The sequence below is a fragment of the Neocloeon triangulifer genome, unplaced genomic scaffold, assembly GCF_031216515.1.
Source record: "Neocloeon triangulifer isolate White Clay Creek 2 clone unplaced genomic scaffold, ASM3121651v1 ptg000012l, whole genome shotgun sequence".
NCBI classification, from domain to species: Eukaryota; Metazoa; Arthropoda; class Insecta; order Ephemeroptera; family Baetidae; genus Neocloeon; species Neocloeon triangulifer.
In genome coordinates this window covers 16105957-16129531 of record NW_026775554.1, presented here as the reverse complement: position 1 = coordinate 16129531, position 23575 = coordinate 16105957, and the positions used below count along the sequence as shown (strand labels likewise).

The 23575-nt window shown below is 38.0% G+C and overlaps 4 protein-coding genes across 7 annotated transcripts; 2 read left to right on the top strand and 2 right to left on the bottom strand.

Moving 5' to 3' along the window:
* Window positions 1-807: 807 nt before the first annotated feature.
* On the top strand, window positions 808-6230 carry LOC132197830 (uncharacterized). Its single transcript, XM_059621405.1, has 3 exons — window positions 808-954; window positions 3417-4010; window positions 5437-6230. The coding sequence occupies exons 2-3, from the start codon at window positions 3417-3419 to the stop codon at window positions 5863-5865; spliced, it is 1023 nt and encodes a 340-aa protein (XP_059477388.1). The 5' UTR covers window positions 808-954; the 3' UTR covers window positions 5866-6230.
* Window positions 6231-6800: 570 nt separating this feature from the next.
* LOC132196798 (uncharacterized) lies at window positions 6801-10933 on the bottom strand. Its single transcript, XM_059619687.1, has 16 exons — window positions 10706-10933; window positions 10284-10409; window positions 10059-10196; window positions 9791-9874; window positions 9638-9720; window positions 9413-9579; window positions 9065-9358; window positions 8851-9004; window positions 8732-8799; window positions 8566-8674; window positions 8399-8501; window positions 8100-8345; window positions 7851-8046; window positions 7695-7759; window positions 7389-7640; window positions 6801-7336 (listed from the first exon to the last, which is right to left on the bottom strand). Exons 2-16 carry the CDS (start codon window positions 10374-10376, stop codon window positions 7097-7099), a joined length of 2292 nt encoding a protein of 763 aa, XP_059475670.1. The 5' UTR covers window positions 10377-10409; window positions 10706-10933; the 3' UTR covers window positions 6801-7096.
* Window positions 10934-12369: 1436 nt separating this feature from the next.
* LOC132196428 (titin) lies at window positions 12370-23537 on the bottom strand. 4 transcript variants are annotated; one of them, XM_059619080.1, is made up of 18 exons: window positions 23365-23537; window positions 22983-23137; window positions 20710-20844; window positions 20125-20384; window positions 19894-20028; window positions 19749-19836; window positions 19552-19685; window positions 19338-19491; window positions 19154-19281; window positions 18923-19095; window positions 18711-18868; window positions 18388-18657; window positions 18104-18291; window positions 17900-18043; window positions 16657-17842; window positions 16393-16597; window positions 14380-14557; window positions 12370-14088 (listed from the first exon to the last, which is right to left on the bottom strand). In XM_059619080.1, exons 1-18 carry the CDS (start codon window positions 23403-23405, stop codon window positions 13363-13365), a joined length of 4458 nt encoding a protein of 1485 aa, XP_059475063.1. In that variant the 5' UTR covers window positions 23406-23537; the 3' UTR covers window positions 12370-13362. The 4 variants fall into 4 exon arrangements, with proteins under 4 accessions (XP_059475063.1, XP_059475065.1, XP_059475062.1 ...); XM_059619082.1 differs by having other exon boundaries at window positions 12370-12944; window positions 13917-14088; window positions 22983-23492; XM_059619079.1 differs by having other exon boundaries at window positions 22983-23494.
* On the top strand, window positions 14963-16378 carry LOC132196429 (protein Star-like). Its single transcript, XM_059619083.1, has 6 exons — window positions 14963-15265; window positions 15319-15354; window positions 15404-15561; window positions 15618-15812; window positions 15874-16071; window positions 16127-16378. The coding sequence occupies exons 1-6, from the start codon at window positions 15034-15036 to the stop codon at window positions 16316-16318; spliced, it is 1011 nt and encodes a 336-aa protein (XP_059475066.1). The 5' UTR covers window positions 14963-15033; the 3' UTR covers window positions 16319-16378.
* Window positions 23538-23575: the final 38 nt, after the last annotated feature.

Here is a 23575-nt window from a genome sequence, read left to right as displayed (position 1 = left end):
TCCATAATTCATTGAAAAAAAAAATGCAATATATGTGCTAATAGTTTTTTATAGCATCGGAATGATGATAGACATCGTTAATTCTAATAAAATTTTATTCTCAGTTCAAACTTGCCATCTTGCCATCAAAATTTATTATTCTGGAGCAAATCTCATTTTATTGTGTCGTCCTGTTCAAGGACTGAACATTAAACATTAAAGCATGAAAAGTGATTTCAAATCCGCCGACTTTCATTTTCCGTCTCACTTTCAATTTCCACGCTGTTATATAGTTTTATCGTAGAGCAATATAGCGAGAAGCAAACATGCCCTTGCAAATTAATTAGCCGTAAAACCGGCGGCTCGCTCTAGCTCTCGCGGTGATAAACGGTGCACACGCGAAACTCGTGTGTCTATTTACAAATTCTGCTAGCCAAATGAACTCAACCAAAAATAAATATCACCTATAGATATAAAAAAATTAAATTTTTACGACTGTCGGTCATTCTCCTCGTCAAAAACCTTGGCAATGAAAAAGAAATCACGCACAGATGATTGAGAGAAATTCATTCGAACATCACGCGGCGAAAACTGCATCCATAACTAATTTGCCTCTCGCATCATATTTAATACTGAAATATGTACAATTATTCAAAAATAAAAAATAAATGAGGAATTTAACGGAATATCATGCGAAGGCGAATTATTAAATTATTATGAAGTTAATTAGATAAAATTAAATGGAGTAAATTCCTAGAGGTGTGGAATTATCGGACGCCGGCCAAGAGGAAAATAGCCGAGCCGTGTGAATGAGTTAGCGTCGAGAAATGCACTTTTCACATCCATCAGCATGATCTGCCGACAAGAGAGAGAGAGAGAAAGAGAGGGGCCGACCGTGTCTATAAAAGAGGTGAGCAGACAGCGCGCCGTACATTTACTGTGAGACTCAGGTGTTCCTCGCAACACTCATTCAAGGTAAGATTTTATAACAATTTATTTCATGCATGCTTTATCAAACTTCTCTTATTTGATTTTATTTAATTTATTATTTTATTAATATAACTAATTCATTGCTTAAAAATTACTTATTTGCAATTACTTTACCGTTTGCTACCAACTTAAAAATATAAATATACTATCAACAAAATTAACTTTCATCCTTCACGTACCCATCATTCAATATTTTATTTTTATATCAGGATAATATCCATCTAAAAATGTATACAATTAAAAATATATTATTTCAAATTGATCCTGATTCAGGAGAAAAATTTGTTCAAACTAGTTTATTGAAATTTAGCAGACTTTTGTTGTAATAAAATTACTATTCTTCATTCATTTTATCTGGATTATCAAGAAAAAAAAATAATAAGTTCTTCAATCTAACCAAGTTTTCGCAGCAGTGCATTGTGCAATTTTATAAAAAGCTTAATACGTGTATATGTATCACTTTCATTAAATCATCCCGGCCCGGCCAATCATCCTGCATATATATATTAATCTCGATACAAACAAGCTATTGATTAATTATTTCCGGCTGCACCCGCCACTCTGACATTCTAAATCCCACAGCCGGTGAGCAACTTTCTTTCTTTCTGATAGGTTATTACAAAGAATAACGAGTTGACCCCCACGTAACATTTACAACTTCGCTCGTGGGAAAATGACTTTATCATTATTTGCGGCGTTCACGTCATCTCTTTTATCAATTAAGAAAAAATACTGCCGGTGCTCTTTTTACACTCGAAAGATCTTATCAATGGACGTGCCCGCAATGCCAAGAGTGGACGTGTCTGGCGCACTTTCTCCGTCCCGCGGGGCTTTTCTTGCCTTTTCATGTCTAACTTTCATCCCACACGTCGTCTTTTCCCTGCTCATTATAATACCCCTGGGTCGATAATCACAAAGGACAGTGGTTGTTGATGCTGCTGACCAGTTGTATATATTTGCGTTTCACTTCGCGTGATGCGGCAATAAATTTAGAAATTAAAAACGACGTTTGCTCATTTCTAATTATACTGAAAGTCGATCGTCTCATCCAGAATCACTTTAACGATTTTACTATAGAGCAAGTTGATTTGAGAATGTGCGCGCACGGACTGGACTATTTATTTGTCACTCTCGGAGAGGGAAAGAAGAGAGAAAGGAAAAGGCCACTTGATCTTGATTTGTGTGCGAGTGGCAGTAAAAAAAGTCAAACGCTTTTTGTCCGCGACTCCAACTTTCTTTTTACTCTCTAATTTGTAATTTCAAATGGGGAAAATGTTGAAATAAAATTCCCGAATATATAATATAGCGTCTGTGAAGGATGATAAATTTCTGTCAAATCCAGTCTTGCTTTTCAAACCCAAACCAGTTAAGCAAGTTAGGGCGCGTCATGACTTTATATGCACAATGAATATGATATAATTTTATGGACCCTTCATTTGGTAATTATTATTATTTAAGTTTTTCCTGTCCAGATGTCTGCATTGGCAGAGGCAATTGAGTAAAATCGGCGATTGAGTGATTTAAAAAAATATAATATCATTTCATTTTGGTTTTTCAAGTATTTGAATATAAGATATAAAAATTTATCTCAATGATCTCTACCATTTTGGCATTTTCTTGTCAGATTTGAGAGTTTTTATTGAAAAGACAATAATTTAAAACTTCTTATTAAATCATAAATTTCTTTATTCAACATGAAAAAATTAATTTTAAATGGCTAATTGCAAACAATTTTTAATACCAGTATTTTAACTTTTCTCCTCCAATTTCAGAAATTTAAGCAAATTTACTATTCATTGAGTTAAAACATGTTCAATTTATACTTAATTATCAAGAAATCTTGTAAGTTGTTAGAATTCTGCCCGGTGGCCGGTTGGCGTATCTATTTTGATGGCAGGCGTTTAGTGGCGTTTAGCAGATGAGCAGAATCTGTTAGTAATGATTAGTGAACACTCATACTAATATCAGTTGATTTTCTTTTTTGACGGCATAATATTTAATGTTATAATATTGAAAAAATCAAACTTATTATTGAATATGATTTTTTTTTAAATTCTGAAGAAGAAAAGTTAGGGAAAAACTAACTTTTATATTGGTTCGTGCATAATAATTGTTTTACATTTAATAAATTCAAAACGTTGTATTCTTGGGGGAGAAAAATTAAAACTGAGAAAATCTAATTTTCTTTTCTGATTCTCATTTATGTGGCTGATTCAATAACAATTAGTTTTAAATGAAAGTATGAAATATCGATTGAATATTAAAAATGTAAATTAAATAAAAATGCATAATTCATAATTTGAATTATAAAAAGTTAATAATAATAATGTAGCCTTTAGTTTAAATTGTAATTAGTATGTAGCTAGACTAATGGCTTTTAATTTTTAATAGGGTTTTAAATTAAAAAATTAAATTAATTTGAATTTAATTATTTGAAATTTTTGCAGATGCAGCCACTCGCAACGTGGCTCACAATTTGCTGCTGTGCAGCGGCCGCCGTGGCCCAGTACAACGGAGGCCCTGTCCAGTTCGGACCCACCCCGACGTCGGTGCGCTCGCAGCAGCAGCCGCAGCAGATCCGTCAGCCGCAGCCCAACATCCCCGCATCCTTCCAGGCGCCCCGTTTCGCCACCCCTCAGTTCGCACCCACCCCGCAGAGCTTCCGTCCTTCCATCGAGCACGACTTCCAAGCCACCCCCAGCAGACCCGCCGCCAGACCGCAGCAGGTCGCGCAGAGCATCCCCCAGTTCCAGACCTACAACGCCGCCCCCGCCCCCAAGAGGCCAGCCGCCTCCAAGAACCGTGGCGCCCCTTCCAAAAACCTCGCCGCTCTAGCCGCGGAATTCGAAGAGGAAGAGGAGGAGGAGGAAGAGGCCAAGCCCGACAGGCTGCAGGAACTTCTGCCCCAGAGCAAATTCAACTGCAACGGAAAACACACTGGCTACTACGCTGACGAGGGTCTCTCCTGCGAGGTCTTCCACTACTGCCAGGATGGCGCCCGCCACTCGTGGGTCTGCCCTGACGGATTCACCTTCCACCAGGTAAAATCATAACAATTAACAATTTTTGCTGCTGCAATCGCATGAAATCCTGGCACTGACGGGCGCGACCGGGAACCAAATGACGAGAACTAAACTGGTTGCCGAAGAACCAAAATCACATATTATTAATACAATATAATAGAATATTATGATTCGTCTCTTCGTCTCTTTAGTTTAACTTTTTTCCCAGTAATTTTATTTTATTCATTAAATCATATTATAAAAGCAAATTTTTAACAACTTTAATTTTTTATACAATCAAGACAAGAAATAATTAAAATTTATAATTGAGTTGTCTACTTAGTATATCAAAAATTCTGTTTATTCAGTAATTTTTTTTATTTTTTATTCTTAAATAATTGTGATTTCAATGAGAATTGTAAACAAAAATTTATTTACCATAACCAACATAACGGTTAAATTTGTTATAATATTAAAAGCTCAGTAATTTTATAACTCCTGAGCCTCCTTGCAACGCATGAGTACCTGGCAAAAACAGGCAACCAAACGGCAACCAAAGGGCAACCAAAAGACATCGGCGATTTTTTGTTCCAATAATATAGATGAACCTTGCATTTTTGGGGACTGTCATATAAAAAGAAAATATTTACTCTCGTTGTTCTCAAATTTCGTTCTGACTGCTGAATACATTAAATTTTGTGAAGTACTTAGAATTTTCTTTTTCCAAAAAACGTTTGAATTATTGCAAACGTAATAAGTTCAGCCAAATATATTTTAATACCCTTGATATGGTTTTTCTTCCATTTATTTTATTTTATTATTTTTTTTTAATAATTCTGTGAGATAAAAAGGCACTCATCGTTTTAGCTTCTTTCATTACCACTGGCAATATGAAGCATGCGCAAAAGTTTTTTTAAATAAATATGCAATAGTGGCAGCATTTTAATCTCTTGCTATAAACCGAAGAAACAATTATATAGGTTGGCTAATTTTGTTTAAACTTAAAACTTTTTAGAAATAAGTAAAGATTTTCAATTATTCAAAATTATTAAGATTTACATAAAAGTACTTTTAAAAAATTGGTATTTCCATAACAGTTTTGCATTAATTATTTTTCCCCAATTTTAAAAATTCGTGTCCTCCTTAAAAAGCATGTAAGTCTGGCATTAACAACCATAGACTCGGGAACCAAAATTTTTAGTTCTCTTCCTTATCTCTGCCATTATATAGAGAACTTACATTAAATACCTCCTTCAAATCTATTGAAGCCTGTTACACTCGGGAACTAAATCGACGAACCTCGGGAACTAAAAAGACGAACCAAATAGGCTGCCTAGATTTCTTACTTTACAGAAACTCAATATATGAAGTTCTTAGCAGCATATAAAATTAAATGAATGAAATATCGATTTAAAAAAATTAAATATTTTTAGCACATTAATAAAAATGTATCATTGTCCTTCAGGTTCATCTGATCTGCATGCCTCCATCTCATGACAACATCTGCGCCCAGAGCTCGCAGTTCTTCTTTGTCAACGACTACTTGTACCAACCAATCAACGCCGAAGAGGTCGCCAGGAAGCCCAACACCACCCTCCGGTACTCGGACAGGTACTACCCTGAAAACGACTACCCCCAAAACGAGCAGCAGCAGCAGCAGCCTGCCAAGCAAGCACCCAAACAAGTGCAGCAGGCCCAGGCTCCTCGTCGTCCCGTGGCCGTCGCCCGCCCCACCAACCAGGTCTTCCACTCGCCCCAAGAGGTCAACATTCCCCTGCAGCAACGCAGGGTGCCCACCTCCCAGCAGCAACAGCAGGCGCCTGCCAGGCCTCAGTCTTATGACACCGAGGAGTACGACTACGACGACTTCTCTTACAGACAACAGCAGGGTTAATTTTGTCACATGTTCATAGGGTAGTGCGCGATTCTGGGCAGACCTTATTATTTGGGCCGCATTTTTTTTCTCAATCAACACTGAAATAATTAGTTTTCTGCCGAGCAGAAATATATATTGTTTGCAATACAGTTTTTGTACGCTCATTGCTGCAAATGTGATCAATTTCGTCTGCCCGCGATTGTTACTTTTTAATTTATTCCTTAAGGAAACAATATAAGGTTTCGACCTTATATAAGCGTTGTGCTGTTGACGGACTGTAAATATAACGATAAAAATTACCAAGAGCACTTCTGATTTTCATGTTTGAAGCTCATATTTCACAAAATAAATATATGTATTTAATAAACAAAACAAAATTGCAATCTACTTTATTTTTCAAATGTTTCCTAATTATTTCTAAAATCAAACTACCATGATAGAATTCGCACAGGAAAGCATAAATTTGATAATGAAAATCGAAAAAATATATAAATAACATTTTTCATTAGCTTTAAATTTAAAACTATATTCAGAGCAATCAATTCATTACAATACTAACGTAGGTTTTTTTTAAAGCTTATGCGGCCACGCCGGCCTCCTTACAACGCATGGAAACCAGGCAATAACAGGCATCCAAACGGCAACCTCAGGACAACCAAATGGCAATCATTAAAATTTTGTAGGTCCTGTGCATTAAAATCATTGTTAGAAACATTATAAGAAGTTGATTTTAAAAAATTAAAAATTGAAGAGCTTAATTTTAATTAGTCTTAATAAAATCTTAATTGAAATGAATAAATAATTTGTCCAAATCCATAAAAATGAGGCGTGTGTTAAAATTCTCTTTGATGATTACTCAGCACTTTTTTCATTTGCTAAATTGTAGGGAACCAATACTGGAAAACAACAAAAGAAAACCGAAAACCTGCTTCTCTCAAAATATGATTTTATTTTATTTTACACGCTTTAAAATCACGCAATGAATGTTTTTTTCATTCATAAATAAGGCTATGGCCAAAATAAACTTTAAAATGAAAATTTGTTTTAATATTTAAAACAATATTGAAACTGAAGATTAAATGATAAAAATTATGGCTTAATTCCTTAATTGCTGCCAAATTTATGGCACAAGCTAGAAAATTAAATTGTAATAGTTTTAGTTGTCTTAGTGTTCACAAGATTTCAAATTAATGATAAAAGAAATATCACGATGAGCGATTTGACTCTAGTCTTGAGCGATTTGCACCTTTTATCCTTGTATTTTCTTGTTCACGATGTAGACAAACTGCCTTTCCAAGGCACTTCTATACTTGTTGTAGGTGGTGCAGGAAATATTCTCTGACATATTGCAGACTTGTCTCCCAAATTTCATGTGAATGGCACAAGAAACATTGAAATCATCTTGCTCTTCGCCAAAGGTGCCAAAAAGTGTATCAAAGGAAATGGTCCCATTTTGATGAAGGAAAGACAACTCAGCTGCTTGGTGGTTCTGGACAGATTGAGCATTAAAATAAAAATTAACTAAACTAAATGGAACTCACCCTAATGCCTAGGTTGTAATAATATCTGATTGAGAAGGCATCGTCAAAAGGCAAGTCGCTGCCATCTTCGTGCATGGAAGGCTGGCAGCAAAGGTTCACAGGGAATGGGAACGAGCGAGGGTAGTGAGCAAAGTACTTTCCAAAGTAGTAAAACATGCAGGTTCTGCAAACTCCTGACTTTTCCCAGCCTATCACATTTAAACATGCTGGATTTCCATGCAAGATATCTTCGAACGTCTTTTCAATGTCATCCTTAAATTATGGTTTCAAAAACAAAATGGCATAAAAATATTATGTAAATCAGACCTTCCATTCGGCGCTGCCTACATCGCCGTTGATACCACTGAAGTTGGAAGAAACATCCTTGAGTTCTAAAAGAAAGTGCAAAGTGAATTGTAAATATTTTGAAATATATTTATATTTTATTATATTATACATATTTATTTAAAAAAAAAAAAATACCTTCGTTTAATTGAGTGTGTTGACCAGTCACCATCATTTCCCCTGCATATATGCAGAGAGGGTATTTCATCCCATTTTTCAAAACAGGAGAGAGCAAGTGTGCATTGTAATTGCTGGTGGCAGTCAGAGGGTCAAGGGTGACCAGGCAGACCAGATCTTGCTCAAGGAACAGGTTGTACATAGCAGCATGGAAATGCTAAAAAGCAAAATGAATAGAACCATGTAATGAATATCTAAATAAATTATTACCCTTTGGCCCAAGTTGTAAAAAAATCGAAGAGTTGATACATCCCAGATTTTCAAATCACTTCCATCCATTTCGTAGGAGGGCAGAGCAGATTTGTTTACTAAACCAGGATAACCTGGTACCACAGCCATATTTTGCGGCCCATACACAGACAAAAGGTACTGAGAAACACTGTCTACTCCAGTCAATTGGTCATCTTGCCAGTTATCTTTGGCAGGAGCACACAGCTGCAGCTCCTCCGGCACAGCCTTGAGTGAAAAAATAAATTATTTCTTTAAATTTGATGCTATAAAATTATCACCTTTTTAATTGCAGGAATTTGTTCCTCAGTAGGCTCTGCTTCACTATATCCTTCGTCAACAGAAGTCAGACTTTTAATTTTCTTAGCTGCATTCTTGAAGAAGCTAAAAGGCAAAAAATTAATTATTTTATTAAAACATTTAAAGGGCCCGGGAGAAATTTTGTTACTGTTCATCCATCTCCACAGGCTCTTCTTCGAAGACGTCAACGTCACCCTCGTCATCTGACATGTGGCTGTCCATAGACACAGAGCTATACCTTCGACTGCCATATTTGCCTTAAAAAGATTTTAAAAGTCCATTTACCTCCAATTTTATATTGTTATAGTTCATACTTTTCCTTCGCCTAGTTGCTTTTTTGGCAGCTATCACAGGCTCTATTAGCTCAATTGCAATTTCACACCTGTTTTGGAAAATAATTTTTACTTTGATTTCTTTAATAAAATGCTATTACAGTTCTCCAAGCTGCTCAACAAAAACTACAGCTTTGCCCAGCTCAGGGAACAGCCGCTGCACATAGCCGTAGTATCTGTAGTTGCTTCTTTTGTGAATGATGCACTTGCAACCCTCGAACAGGAAGTTTTTGCTTATGTTTTCAGTGTTGGGACCTTTTAAGAAAAATGTATTGTGAATTAAAAGAATGGTAGAAAGTTTCAAGCACCACTAACTTTTGGCAGAAGCGCAGACGTCATATTCAGTATTTCTGTACACCAGAGGACTCAAGCTCTTAGCAACCTTATAAGGGAAAGGTGGTATGCCCATGTCAATCAAGACTTTTAGGTCCAGCGTCAAGTCAGAATCTTTGAATTTGTTGGTGAGCAAAGAAAGCATGGTTTCTTTGTCAGGATTGACTTTGCTTGCCTGCTGCAAATTCTTCTTTGGCTTTCCAAGCATCATTTCAACAGCAAAGAAAACATTCTTCAGATTGAAAACGTTTACATAAAGGCATTCGTACAGCAAAGCTATGTAGAATATTTTTTAAATTCTGAAGGTGGTTAAAAAAATTTAAAACCTACACTGGCAGATGCCTTGAACTTTGAAGTAGTCAACGGGATAGACACTGTCCCAGCACAGCTGCCTATCGACTGCCAGTTTAATGACTTTTTTGCTCCTCTCCTCCCCAGAGGAGGCACTTTCATAGAAAATAGCATTGCCTGATTCATCGTAAAGATGAATTCCAGTCCTAAGATCACAATAATATGGATTAATTAAAGCTCGTATTGCATGTACAAAATTCAAACCTAAAACAGCACTCAACAGCACACACCATCTTGTGGGTGATGTAGTCAATGAAAGTGTTGCAGTTTTGGTAATTGCTGATGATCTACAATATTTACAAAGCAATTTTAATTTTAGATAAATTTTTCCTTAATATCGCAGTTGGTAATTTTAACCTGTTCAAGTTCTTCGTGCTTTTCATAAAAGTAAAGCAGCATGACCTCCTTAACTTCCTTCTGGTAAGCTTGAGTGCCATAGAGCTGCAATTAACACAAATTTAATAAATTAATTAATTATTCACTAAACTGCAGTGTTAAAAATTTTAAATACTGCTTATTGAAGTTGTTATAATATCAATAATCCTTCAGTTAAGAGTTATTTCAAAACTCATTAGACTAACCAAGTTTCAATCAGTCAATTTTTCAACTGAGTAATTTAATTTACCTGATCAGAAACAGCTCGGAAGATGGTGCTTCCATCTCGAGGCATAAGTTTCCTGCAGAGGCCTTCCTTTTCAAGGGCAACATCGATTTGATCTGGCTTTTTCTTGCTCTTTTGTGAAATTGACTTTCTTTCGCTGCTCTAAAAGTTCCGTCAACACAATAAATATAATATTAGAATTATTAGAATTGACAATTATCCTTTCATATAAAATATAAAAATTCTCACGGTGCTCAGAGCCTCGCTTAGTTGAGAGGTTTGGCTCAGCTGCCTGCTGAAAAAGGCTTTGTTAGCCTCGGCAAATAATAGCGAATCCGGCATGATTGTCGCTGAAAGGCCGTAGAAATTTAAAATCTGAAAATTAATTATTATACATGTCATATAATCATATATTATCGGTCCACAATTAAAAATATATCATGTGTTTGAATGTACAGAAAATAAGAAACTAATAATTTTTTCTCCTAAGTATGTAATAATATTTTGTTTTCGCAGTTTCATACAAAGTAAGAATGCAAAGCGTTTTGTATAATTATGCATGCTGATGCATAAATTACATACACTTGATGAAAATTAATTGTCGTTTCTTCATTTGTGTATGATTGTAGGTAATTAGAAAAATTCCTAGATTAAAAGGTAACATTTTTTACCTTCCAAGATCTAAAATGGCTGGTGAATGATGAAAATCAGCGGTACGCTTAGAAAAATCCTGGTTTGATCCTTTTCTACTCATGCAAACGAATGCAAAGTGGACGAATTTGATGTTCGTTCATCGCTGCATCGACGAATTATTAAAAATAACACAAAAATCGCAAGCTCCAATGCTATTCGCAGAAACTAGTCTGCTTTCTTCGTCTGTCAGCTCTGCCTGGGCTGCCTGCAAGTGTGCGAGTGAATAAAAGAATGGAAAGACGAAAATAAAAGGGAGGCAAAAATGCGGAAAATGCAGCCTCTGGCCTCTGCTGTTAGAAAAATTCCTTACCTCCTTGGACAAAAGTTGGAAACCAAAGTCAACTGTTTGACAAAAAATTGCATGAAACTAAAAGCAACAAGTTTCAACGCTGTTGTGCGCGCGCAATTCGTGGAAAAATACTTACATAGCGCGATCAACTGCCAACTGCTGTCCATTCGCGACTGTCAGAATAAAAATAATATGATTGTGAGAACTATTTCATGATTCATGATCCGACTTTAAAATTAATCCGCAGTACCGCTTCAAATGAAAATATCTTTAATTTTGACACCATAAGATTATTTTGCAATTTTGTGCATGATATGTGAAAAATAAACACTAAATTTGCTAAAATTCTCTTTCTATTTTGCATAAAAAAATTCTCACATCTCACATAATTAGCTCATTTTTCTTTCTGTTCCGCAGTTGCATAGATTTTTTGACAATACATTTTTTTCTATAATTTTCTAAATAATAAGAATAAAATTTAAAAAAATTCTTATAATATAATAGGATAGATTAAAACTTCATAAATTAAGATAATGTACATAATTATTATCATAATCATCATCCTAATTCGCACTCGGAGTTTTCCCCATTGATTTATTACATTCATAATTTATATCAGTGGACCACGGCGACCCCGCCAAGAAATTTTCCCATCAGTCTCCTCCCCCTACCCTTCTCCCTCACATCCAATAAGCGGCGAGCAAAATCCAAGCACAACAATCCACACATGTTTATCTCGTTGTGTTTGTTGTTTAGTTTCGCGGTTTCTTGCCTGTGAAGAGCACAACTCGTGATAAAGGTGCTCTTTTTCCGTTCAAAATCGTTTTTTGTGGACTTTGAAAAAAGCTAAGGTAGTGATTCGTTAGCCATAGGCGTGTTTGAAAATCTTTTGTCCAAATATTTGTCCTCGGGACTTCGCCGGCCGCTCAATTCGATGAATGATTTTCCCTCTTTCCAGCAACGCACCTAATCTGGATAACCAAATCAATTTTTGAGCAGCAAAATCGTTCAAGGTAAGAATTTTTTTGTTCATAAATGTTTTATTTCAAATCAAAAATCTTTAAATCCATTAAAAATTGTCGTTAAAATAATAATAATTAGATTAATGGAGATTCAGAAGATGAAAACTTCTGTAAATATTTATTTTGAAAACATGTTCTAATAATTATTAAAAATTTTATAGCTGATATAATTTTTGTCATTAATAGAATAATTATATTTTTTCAGTTCTTCTTTACACAATAGAATTACAGAGAAATAAAAATATTCTATGGAAATAAATTGCCAATATGTATTTTTTTTTTTTTAAATTTTGAACTGGGATTTTTTACAATAAATAAAACAACCATTGAGTAGAACAGAAAACGCCACTTAATTTCTACAGCTCAATTTAACAAAAAATATCAAAACACAGCGATAAATGTTGAATTTTTTTCCTTTTCACCAGGAAAAAGGCCACTTATGAATGAATTTCGATTTTCGTTCAACAGAGCTTTGATTGTTGTCACATTGATTGAATTTTCAAACATTTTGGTTCTTATACAACAATTTTTCTTACATACAACTAATATTTATACATGTGCTTGCCAAATAATCTCACATTAAATTCACGTAAACAAACATTATCGGTTACATACCACCATGCAAAGATTAAATAATAAATATTAATTCATTTTCTTCAACACAGAGTTATATTCGTACAAAAGTTTTTTTTATACACGGCATGCTCCATTTGAGAAGTCTTTTTAGACATAGAGAGAAAAACTTTGAATTAATTGCAATTTTTTAATTTCACACGCCCACTTTTTGAGATTGTGTGTCACTTCTTGTTCTAAAGCATTTCGGGAGAAACTTAAGTATAATCGGAGTCCATGTTTTTTAGGGAAACAAGGGGGCTTATGAAGCTCAACCAAAGTAGAAAATGAATCCTGAAAATTGATTAAGAGAGGGAATGGTCACCGGCCGCGGGTCATGCCGAGGCAATTGCATTGCCCCGGGCATGGCTCGAGGGAACGGCCAAAATTTTAATTAATTGGGTTTTCGGAGAATTAACTAAAACACGCGTGTTTCACAGCTCGAGACCGCCTTGGCTTGCTTCAGAATTTATCACAGCTCATTAACCACCAAATCCGTGGAAGTTTAAAATTACTTTAAGAGTTCAAAGGGCTGGTATGAATTTATTTGAAATCAGAAGATTGTGACTTTTTCTAATTAAATAACTACTTTCATAATTTTTTAAATCATCCGGTTTCAAAAAGACAGCAACCCTGCTGAACCCTGACAAGAAAGGCAGCTTTCCTGCCTCATGACAAAAACTTTGAAACTCTTTTCCAAGCCAAGACAGCCTCAATCAGGCTGTTTATTATTGTAACGGTATGGAATGCTCTGTAAACGCTCTTCCTCCTCCTCCTCCTCCTCTAAAATTTCATCCTCCCCGTCAAAATCATACTCATAATCGTAATCATCCCTTAAACCATCCCTTTCCCGCACCCTGACCAGGTTCCCGTCCTGGTCAATGATGTACTCGTCGTCCTCGTCGTCCACCTCCTCCCCTTCCACCTCCTCCTCCTCGTTCTCCTCGGGAATTATCTGCATGTTCAGCAGCAGTTTGGGGGTGCTCGGAGGCGTCGGGGGCGGCGGAGGAGCGAGAAGGGCAAGCCCAGGAAGGGGGTCAGGGTCTGGCACGTCGTCTCCGGGGCCGAACTCCGGAGTCCGTTCGCGCCTCTTGAGTCCGGTGAGTTGAAGGAACTTCTCTTTGGCGCGCACGTAGAGTTTGTGCAGCAGGTAGAAGGCCACGATGCCCAGGCCCAGGTGCCAATCGACCGAAATGGAAATCCAAATCACAAAAAGACCCAACGCGACGTTGGTGGCTTTGTTCAGGGTCTCCTTGGCCGCCTCACCTGTCACCGCTCGCTGGCCGCTGCTGCTTCCGCTCTTGGCCTTGGACGACGGCTTCTCGTCGGCCGCCGGCGCCGCCTGTTGCAAACTGGCCCACTCGTGCTTCGGGGTGGCCGACCGAGGCGGCGACGGCGGCAGGTCGATGACTTCGTCCTCCTCTAGGTCGTCTCCCTCCTAAAATACATTTTCATTAAACTTTTAATCATACACGAGAAACAAATTTAGTTAGCCCTAGCCCAAAGAAAATATAATTTATTAACTGTTTATTAATTTATTAAAAAAAATCTATCAATTTTCTTTTTTTCTTCAATCTCAGTGAAATTTAATATGACATTTAATTTTCATTCTCTTGATTAATTTTTATTCATGCAATTTTATAAATTTTAATTTACTTTTGTTATTTATTTTTCCCTGACATTAACATGTGAAATTTTTTTATTTTTATTTATTCTTGATTTTACTTACAAGTATTTCATCCTCTGGTAGCAATTTAATTTTGGCCGATGCATCCTCCTCATCTTTGGTGATGACAGGACTTGGTGAGTGAATCGACGCTTCCAAAGGATCCTCGTCCTCGTCTGCTTGAGACTTCATCTCATCGATGTCCAAGTAGAGACGTCTTGAAACCGATCGTCTTCCGGAACTAAAATGAATTAAATAATTAAAGTTACCCGAAATTAAAACGTATTATTTTAAATATTTATAATAGATGACAAATTTTCATTTGTTAGGTTTACGGACTTTTTATTATCTCTTGCAGGGTTTTGGGAGAATAAAATATAAATATAAAATATATAATATTATAGGAATTTAATTATACAATCAAAATCAGATTTTTTTTTGAAAATTTTGATAAAAAGTTAATAGAATTATTCTTTTTATTCTTTTAAATTATAAAGTAGAGCAGAATTGTTATTTGTAGGGAAAATAATAGCACATTTGAAATAAAATTGTTGGCTTCACGTCCACATCCGTTGCACCGCCTATTGAAAATGACAAATGACGCAAATCAGGAAAGCGAACTAGACAGTCTTGCGTGGCCCACATTTGCTCGTGCACCGTCACCAGCTGATTTTGTTCAAATTTTCACATGGACGTTTTGCACTGATTTCTGAAAAAATGCTGATTCGCCTTTTTTACAAACCAAATGTGAGTTTTCTTTTGATGCTCATAACTGCAATTGCGTGCATGGGATTCGTGATGCACTTTGTTCAAAACGAATTCATCCGCCTGTCTGCTAACTGGGTGAGCATGAACTCTACGGTGGCCAATTTGGATGGTTTAATCAGGTGGAAGAGCCAAATCAATAGAGAGTACGTGCTCAGCTTCGTCAAATCAACTATATCGCTAGGTTTTTAGTTTTTTGCTATTTTAAATATTTTCGGCAAGTTATTTTTGTTCCAGATATTAGACAATGGTACACCTATTCCAAATCTGAAGGTAAATTTGCGCTTATTCACAAATTTAAATTTATATTTAATAACAAAAGTGGACATGCTGAGCAAATTACCCCAAGACAGCTCAGAACTCGTAGAACACATACGGAGAAACTTGCTGGTGCCACCACCGACCGATCGGAAGGTTTTGGAAGCAAAAGACACCTCCAAAGGTCAAGCCAAAAAAGTATTACAGTACTTTGGAAATAAAGTAAAATTTTAAAATGAGATTTTATTCAAATTAAAAATTTTAAATTTTCGGTGCAGAGCCACGGGATTTTTATTGAATGCGGGGCAAACGATGGAAATTTTTTGTCCAACACATTGTGGCTGGAAACTGCTAATAATTGGACCGGCGTTCTCATAGAAGCTGAGCAAAACAACTTCAAAGGTTTAATGGCGGCAAAACGAAATGCTTGGCTTATGCCGACCTGCTTGAGTTTGACGCAACATCCGTCAATGGCAAGATTTTAAATAATTTTAAATATAATTTATATTATAAAAAAATAAATAAATAAAATAGATAACGATGGAAAAATCCGGTGCCTGGGCGCGCATAAAAGGAGACACACACGTTTCGGACCCAACGTCTGTTCAGTGCATGCCGTTGTTTTCAATTCTGCTGGCTATCAACCAGACCATAGACTATTTTAGTCTCGACATAGAGGGCCACGAGCTCGATGTCTTGAGAACTGTGCCATTTGACCAAATCGACGTGAAAGTAAACACTAAAATCTAAAAAAATAAACGTCAACTAAACTAGCCCATGTGTGCAGATGTGGTCCATCGAGCACTCGAATATTCAAGAAGGGGGTGATAAATTAATGGATTTTATGATCCTGAACGGCTACGAAGCTTTATCGTCCACCCCTGAGGAGCAGAAAGGGAAGTGGGCGCAGGAGGATTTCATTTTTGTCAAGAAAGATTTTGTTACCGATTTTAATGTTCACGCTATTCACAACCATTAAATCTTTTTTGTTCTTTTGTTTCAATGAATTAAATTTTTAACTTGAATAAAAAAAAAAAATGATGCCAGACTTACTCTATATCGTTGATTAACTCTCCGTAGCGTGAAACGACGATGGCTCTCGCCTCGGCTTCCTCGGCGGCCTTTTCAGACTCGGTGCTCATCCGGAGAGAGGGTGTCTTCTGCTGGTAGGCCTGTCTTCTTGCAGGTGCGTCCGGCGCCCCATCATCCCTCACCATCTCGACGGGTCTCCTAAGTTTCATCCCTAAAATGCTTAAACCTAGAACAAATTTCATTTGGTGTCAAATAATGAATTAGAAAATGTTTTTCATTTAAAACCTTTTTTCTCCTTTGACTTTTCCTCGTTTGCGTTTTCTGTTGCGGCTTCTTCAACCTTTTTGCTCTTTTTGTCTTTTGATTTACTGCTCTTGGCAGACTTTTCTTTAGCTTTCTCCTCCTTTTCTTTAATTTTTGCATCTTCAGCAATTTTTTTATCTTTTGATGACAACAACCGTGACATTAGGCCTCTCTTTTTCTTCGAAGGCGTCGGTGATGGCTGAACTGGCAACGTTTCTTGCATATCCAAAACCGTGGGCACAACCAGAACTGGCAACTTTATCGGCAGCTTTTCTTCAAAAACTGCCCTTGGAGGAGGAGTAGGTGGTGAATTTTCATCATTTTCGTCACTGTCGAAAATTATCATGCCCTTTCTCTTGTCAGCGTTACTAACTCTAGGTTCCTCAGGAATCGCAACCAGTTTTTCAAGATCTTCTTTGACCTTCTCTTCTACCGGTTTTATCTGCAAGTCTATTGGCGGGTTTTCAATGTTTTCAACAACAATTTCCATTTTTTCCACCACTACGACGTCCATCTCAGACGGCTCTGCCTCTTTCTTCTCAACTACAGTTTTCCTCGGCGGCTTTCTCAGATTTGATCTCAATAAGGCTCTTGATGAAAGCAATTCCGTCTCCTCCTCAGCCGGCGGCGGCGACTCCACCGCAGCAACCTCAGGCACAGGTTTAGGTTGGAGCTCAGCCTCGTCGATTTGCGGCACTTTGAAAACTTCCACCTCGTTGCTGTTCACATCAACCTTTTCTTCGACCGGCTTCCTCCTGTGGAATCTGTGTTTGGGTATCGGCGGAGGTTCTGGTGGAGGCGACGGCTCTAGTACGACGCCTTCCGGAGGTTTCTCCATGATGATCACCTTGCTGAACGGCGACACGCTGCGGGCACTCCTGATACTCCGCGGCGTCGTCGGCCTTGAAATGACCATATCTTCAACGTCGTCGTAGTCGTGATCTTTGTACAGGAAAGGACCTCTGAGGTAAGGGGAAACGGGCCTAATGTCTTCATCTTTGTAGCTATCGCTGAAGGTAACCGGCGTGTGCGTCCTGGGAATCTCGGTGTCGGCCGTTTTGTTTTTCTTAGCTTCACCCAGCTCCCGGGAATTTTCTGCAATTTTTCTTTTTGGTTTTTTCAACACAGACTTCAGAGGGCGTTTTTCCTGGACAGGTGATGGAGGAGGCTGAAATTTCATAAAAATATTTTGGAATTAAAATTTTTTAAAAGGTTTTTTATTCACCTTTATTTCCTCTATTTGCCCCGTGTCCGTAATTGTCGCTCTTGGAAAGATGTTTTCAGGAACTTGATTCATTTCAACCGCGTCCTCCTCAATCATGGTTTCTTGACGCTTTTTCTCATTTCTTGCCTCTTCAGCAGCTAAAGCCTGTTGTTAAGAAAAGAAATTTTAAAAAATTTGGAAAAAAATGGTGCAATAGTTTTATACCTGATAAAGACGAGCCATTGCTTTTTCATGCAACAGTTCTGTCGAGCTAACCGCGTTTCTTTGGAACTGAATTGGAGTCATCTCGTCCGTTTGCATTCCCAGGGCTCTTAGCTCAGGTGCCGAGAGTGACATCGGTGGTGGAGGTATGTCAAGCGAGTCTTGCTGCTTCAAAGACGGCTTATGTTGTTCTGGGGGAAAATACACATAATTTTTTTCCACTATAATAAAATCTGTTTGATTTTTTTTTTAATAGATGAGAAAGATGTAATTTTTTTGCATCTCACCACTTTGGGTTTCCGTTGTGACACTTTGTGCGTCATTGAGCTTGTCCTTGGAAGGAATTAAAACTACCATGAGCTCGTCGGAATTTGCCCTGTGCATATGTAGCTCATCGTTTTCGTTTTCAATCTCCTCCTCCTCCTCTTCTTCTTCTTCTTCCTCGATCTCCTCTTCCTCCAATTCTTCCTCTGAATATTCTGACTCTTCCTCCTCCATATCACTGCCCTCTTCTCCTTCTTCGTTGATAATTTGTTCCTTAACCGGCGGTTCTACCACTAAATATTCAATTGAAATAATTTATCAGTTATTGTAAAAACAAATATCTTACCACTTTTTACTGGTGGCGGCTGAGGTGGGTCAGGCTTTTTTGGTTCAGACAAACCAAACATCTCTGCTCTTCGCCTCCTTCTCTCTTCCAACCACTCATCCGTTGCTATATTTCCAATATCAGAAGAGGCAGTGTCATTTGCCGGTGGTTTGAATAAACTGCACGAAAAAATAGTTATCCAGTTGAATAATGAAATAATGAAATTCTTATACCCTCTTTTTGGGTCAGGAATGAAAACTGTATCAGATTCTTCACTAGGGTCGCTTATGCCGTAAGGATTTTCCGCTTTTATCCTAAATTTGTATTCTGACCCTTCTATCAAATCATCTAAAGTTGCGCCTAATTGTCGGCAGGTTGCGGCTTTTAGCCAAACATTCCAACCAATCTAAAATTATTTTTTTTTGTTTAATTGTGCAACAGCTTAAATTTTGATTTTTACTCACCCTGTAATAGTCAACTATGAAATTGCCTATTTTGCATCCTCCGTCGTCACTTGGTGCCCTCCATTCAAGTCGAACTGTTCTGCCTCTGTGCGATGCAATATCTGGTTTGCCCGGTGGCTGAGGCCGATCTTTCAAAACAGCATAACATATATTTTTATTCTTTAAGCAAATAGTTTTATCTTACCAGTGACCGTGACCAGCACGGAGGCTGTGTCCTCGCCCAGGTCGTTGCTCGCCCTGACCATGTATTCTCCTCGGTTGTCCCTGTTCGAGTCGAGAATTCTAAGAGAGGTCGCGTGCTCTGTGGTCAAAATTTCGCACTTCAAGTCGTTTTGGAGCTGTGGCAAATTCACAGAATTAAGTTTGAGGTTGGCAATTCAGTCTGAAAACGTGTTTACCTCCTCGCCATTGTGGAGCCAGTAGATTATTGGCGTCGGTCGTCCGCTGATGGTCGCTTTTAATCTAATTACGTCACCCATTTCGAAAAGTACTCCGTCATCATACGTCTTTGGGAACTTGACACGCGGTGGAGCTGTTTTTTTTTTCAAATAAATAAATCAGACTTTAAATTAAGAAATATTTAGTCGGGGAATACCATCAACTCGCAAAGTCGCCTTTGTCACGATGTGGCCTGCCCTGTTTGTAGCCGTGCATTTAATCTCTCCTTCGTCACTCAAGGCAACCTTGATGCGGAACAATAGAGTTCATTAGCGTTCTAATTTTAAGTGTCTTTTTATTACTTGATAGAAGGTGATTGAGCTGCGCTCGTTGTCGGTCACTATTTTCACCCTCTTCGAATTAAAAACTTCGTAGGCATCTTTATACCAAGCGATTTGGGGCGTTGGTGTTCCCAAAACGTGGACGGAAAATGTTACCTGAAATTTTGAAGCACAAAAATGTTTATTGAAAATTTGTTCCTGTTTTAAATACAATTTTTCTAATTTTCCAATTATTTATCATTTCGTCCTTACTCTTTCTTGTTCCGCGGCAATGACATCCTTGAGGTCCTTCATGAAGTGGGGCACCGTGGCGATGCTGCCAATGTTGACCAAGATCGGTGGTGTCGGTTCGGACGGTTCTGAGAATCCGAGCGCGTTCTCCGCCATGACCCTGAATTGGTACCTGCGTCCCGGCTCCAGGCCGGCCAGGTTGACCTCAGGGTCCCTGGTGAGGGCGGCATGCGCTCGGACCCACGTGGTGCCCGCGGTGTCTCTGCGTTCCACCAGATACCCTTTGAACAAGAGAGGTTTTTTCTTTATTTTTCGCTCCGTGGTTGCTTTTGTTGTCTTTTTTCTTTTGCTCGCGGCCGTCTTGTTAATTCTCTCTCGGCAAGCGGCTACTTGGGCCGCCACTCCCCTTTGCAAGCACCCAATTTAGACTGCGTGACCTTTGCGTCAGAAAACTCCTACAATTCAAGTGTGCCGTGTTTTGTGTGAGTACGCTCGTGCTGCCCCTTTTAACACCCGGCCCAGACTTGCTTGCACTTTCTGCTATTCGCGGACGCAGTCGTCGCGATGAAATCACTGCGGCGTGATTTAAAATAATTGCTGTCATACCTGTAATCGGGGTTCCTCCATCGTAATCTGGTGGTTTCCAGCGCACTGTGATGACGTCTGGCTGATGAAATTGCAGCAAGTATTCATCGGTCGGTGGTGGAATCACATCGGGTCTGCCAGGGCGACTGGGCAATGCTGAAATTTAATTTTGAACACCGTTTAAGATTTAAAACAGGAATTTAAAACTTCATTTTATATTAAACTGAAATTCTTTATAATGACGTCAAATTAAAATGATTAAAATGTTAAATATTATATCTAAATATAGGTAGTTATTTAAAAGTGTAAGAATATGTAATTTTATAATGTGACAAAATATTCCCTGCATGTTTCAATGAAAGGCGTTTAACATTAATTTAATGCAGATAATTTTTGCTTTACTATTTATTTGTTTTTATTTAATACAAATGTATTAATGTAGCTTTATTTCATAAAATAATTTGATGAAAATTAAAACTTAATTTTCATGTAAAAAAACAGATAGTATTTAAGGTGCCAAATATTACTACAATTAAACACGTGTCATATTGCCTTCACAATATAAAAATTACTTAATTCTTAAACATTACTTTTCAATGAATAAATGGAAGTAATCATTTAAATAATGAATTCAGTGTTATGTTGTTCACGCAAAATAATTATTTGCCACCAACCCTTCTTTGTTTATTTTTAATTCATTGACTGTTTTTTTTTTCTTTTAAGAGGCTGTGAAATAAGCTTTTCTGCTCTCTCGGCGATAAACAGACAATTTAAATCAGTGGCGTTGGAAGAGCGAATAATTTGGCCCAAATCACACCCAGTTGGCAATCAACGGTGTTTCTGCAATCGCCGAAGATTTCAAAACGAGCACTTTGAAAGGGGCCCCCAACGCATACGCATGCCAATTGTGTGAGTGGTGCAAAGGCACCGTTCATGTGAGTGCGATCGTTCGGAAAAAAATGCGACCTCGGCCGAAGGTGGCGAATAATAATTGTAATGTTCAAAAGCAGGGAAATGCGTGCGTGTGGACCGCCTTGGCGCTTTGTTCCGAGAATAGAGAGCGGCGCCGTCGGCCAGAAATAACCAGGCAAAGAAAGACTTGGTGCTCGCCGCGAGCGGGCCAACTGCAACTGCATGCACTGGACACTTACTTGCGGAGCGCGGCACGTGCTGCCATTTATTTATCGGCGGCCCTTTGCTCGGGTTATTGCCCATAATTATCAGCCAGCAGCAGTCATAGCGCAGCGGACGGAGGGAGCCTCGGCACCGGCGGCCAGCGAGCGAGCAACACTATCCACCGTCCATCCCCAGCCCCCAGACCCAGATTTAGAACACCTCCTGCCCCGAGACGCCCAACGCCATCTCGCACCCAACCGCGCCGACCGACCCACCGCCGACTCCGACCGTCTGCCGCGACAAATTCCCGAACCGCGCGGCCTCGTGCTGCTCACGCTCTTTGGGTAGGCAACCGGTGTGACGAGCGAGTACCGCGGGTTGCAGAAATATTTCCTGGCAGGCGCTAAAGTCTATAAATTGGTTATGCGGTTAATTTAATGCAATTGCTCTTGTTTTATTACTTTCAATTCTAATTTTGGTTCATCCTTTTGCCATTATGTTTCATGAATGAAAAAATAGCTCACGTATAAAATTAACTAACTATAATAAATATAAAATAGTATATTAACTTCAATTTAACAGTAATATTATTAACAAATTTATTATTTTTTATAATTTTAATTTTACCAAATTTCTAATATTCTTCATTTAATAATTTGATTAGAATTTTCATGAAATTAAATCTTTCTTTAATTCATTTCAATCTGCCGATTTTGATTTGCTATTTCATCTTGGAAAATCTGACATTAGTTTTTTTAATTTCAGTCAGAGTTAATTAAGTTGTGGTAATGAAGCCGAACCTGCGATGAATAGGATCTGAATCTATAACCCTGAGGAGTTAAACCAATCATAATATAGCAGATGGGGTTTTTTGATCTCGGAAGTTATGACATAATTTTTGCTAGTGGTGGTGCCAACAATGCCTTTTTTCAAACAAATTGTTTACACAAATTTAACGTAAGCATAGCGAATGAACTATTTAACAAAGAAGTCACAATAAAAAATAATAAACAACTCTGCTCTGTTATAATTGCATTGTTTTTTTATGCAGTTATGTGCAGCATTTTTTGCAAACAAACGCTTATTTGCAAAAAAAAATCCGTTAAAAAAACCCCAGCCTGTATGAAACTGCAAAAGTGTTTTCTCTCTCCCCAATCCTGTTTTTGACAACATCTTACCTAGGTTATCGTGCACCCTTATGAATTTCTTTAGTGTCAGGGCGTCGCTCACGCCAGCTTCGTTCTCAGCCATCACGCGGAAATTGCAAAGGATGTCTGCTGGCAGATTGTTGATCTGGATGCCGGTCTCGTCAGCTTCTAATTCCTCTCGTCGCCTGGAATTTCTCACGATAAAGCACCCCCAACTAACCCAAATTACGCGACCCTTGAACTGCATGTACAATTTTTAGCATTCGTTTTTTGGTATATAAAAATGTTTTTTTTTTTTCAATTTTAAACTGCCCCTTTCGTGATGGTCGCAAGTACCCATACAAACCTTAACAACTTCTTAATTTAAAATCCTCCATTACCAGGGAGGTAGTTTTATCAGTTTTAATATTACTTGATGATGTCCTTGGAAGCACAATCTCTTGTTGGGTACATAATTATCTCCACTATGTACTTGAGGATACGGCTGCCTCCGTCACTCGGCGACGGATTCCAGTCCAATTCCAAAGAATTTCCGGTCACTTTGCTGACCTCAAGTGGTCCTTCTGGCCTGCCTGGCGCTTCGGGGGCGCCTGATTCGCATTTTTAAAATTAAAACTAACACT

Coding starts and splice junctions, on each gene's coding strand:
- LOC132197830 (XM_059621405.1), top strand. CDS start 3,417: ATGCAGCCACTCGCAACGTGGCTCACAATTTGCTGCTGTGCAGCGGCC. Junction 4,011..5,436: donor ACGGATTCACCTTCCACCAG/GTAAAATCATAA, acceptor ATTGTCCTTCAG/GTTCATCTGATCTGCATGCC.
- LOC132196798 (XM_059619687.1), bottom strand. CDS start 10,376: ATGCCGGATTCGCTATTATTTGCCGAGGCTAACAAAGCCTTTTTCAGC. Junction 10,197..10,283: donor TAAGCGAGGCTCTGAGCACC/GTGAGAATTTTT, acceptor CGGAACTTTTAG/AGCAGCGAAAGAAAGTCAAT. Junction 9,359..9,412: donor AGTTCAAGGCATCTGCCAGT/GTAGGTTTTAAA, acceptor TATTCTACATAG/CTTTGCTGTACGAATGCCTT.
- LOC132196429 (XM_059619083.1), top strand. CDS start 15,034: ATGCTGATTCGCCTTTTTTACAAACCAAATGTGAGTTTTCTTTTGATG. Junction 15,813..15,873: donor TGACGCAACATCCGTCAATG/GCAAGATTTTAA, acceptor TAAATAAAATAG/ATAACGATGGAAAAATCCGG. Junction 16,072..16,126: donor TTGACCAAATCGACGTGAAA/GTAAACACTAAA, acceptor CCATGTGTGCAG/ATGTGGTCCATCGAGCACTC.
- LOC132196428 (XM_059619079.1), bottom strand. CDS start 23,199: ATGCAGTTCAAGGGTCGCGTAATTTGGGTTAGTTGGGGGTGCTTTATC. Junction 19,837..19,893: donor GCTCAATCACCTTCTATCAA/GTAATAAAAAGA, acceptor TTCCGCATCAAG/GTTGCCTTGAGTGACGAAGG. Junction 14,558..16,392: donor GAGTTAATCAACGATATAGA/GTAAGTCTGGCA, acceptor AATTCATTTTAG/TTCCGGAAGACGATCGGTTT.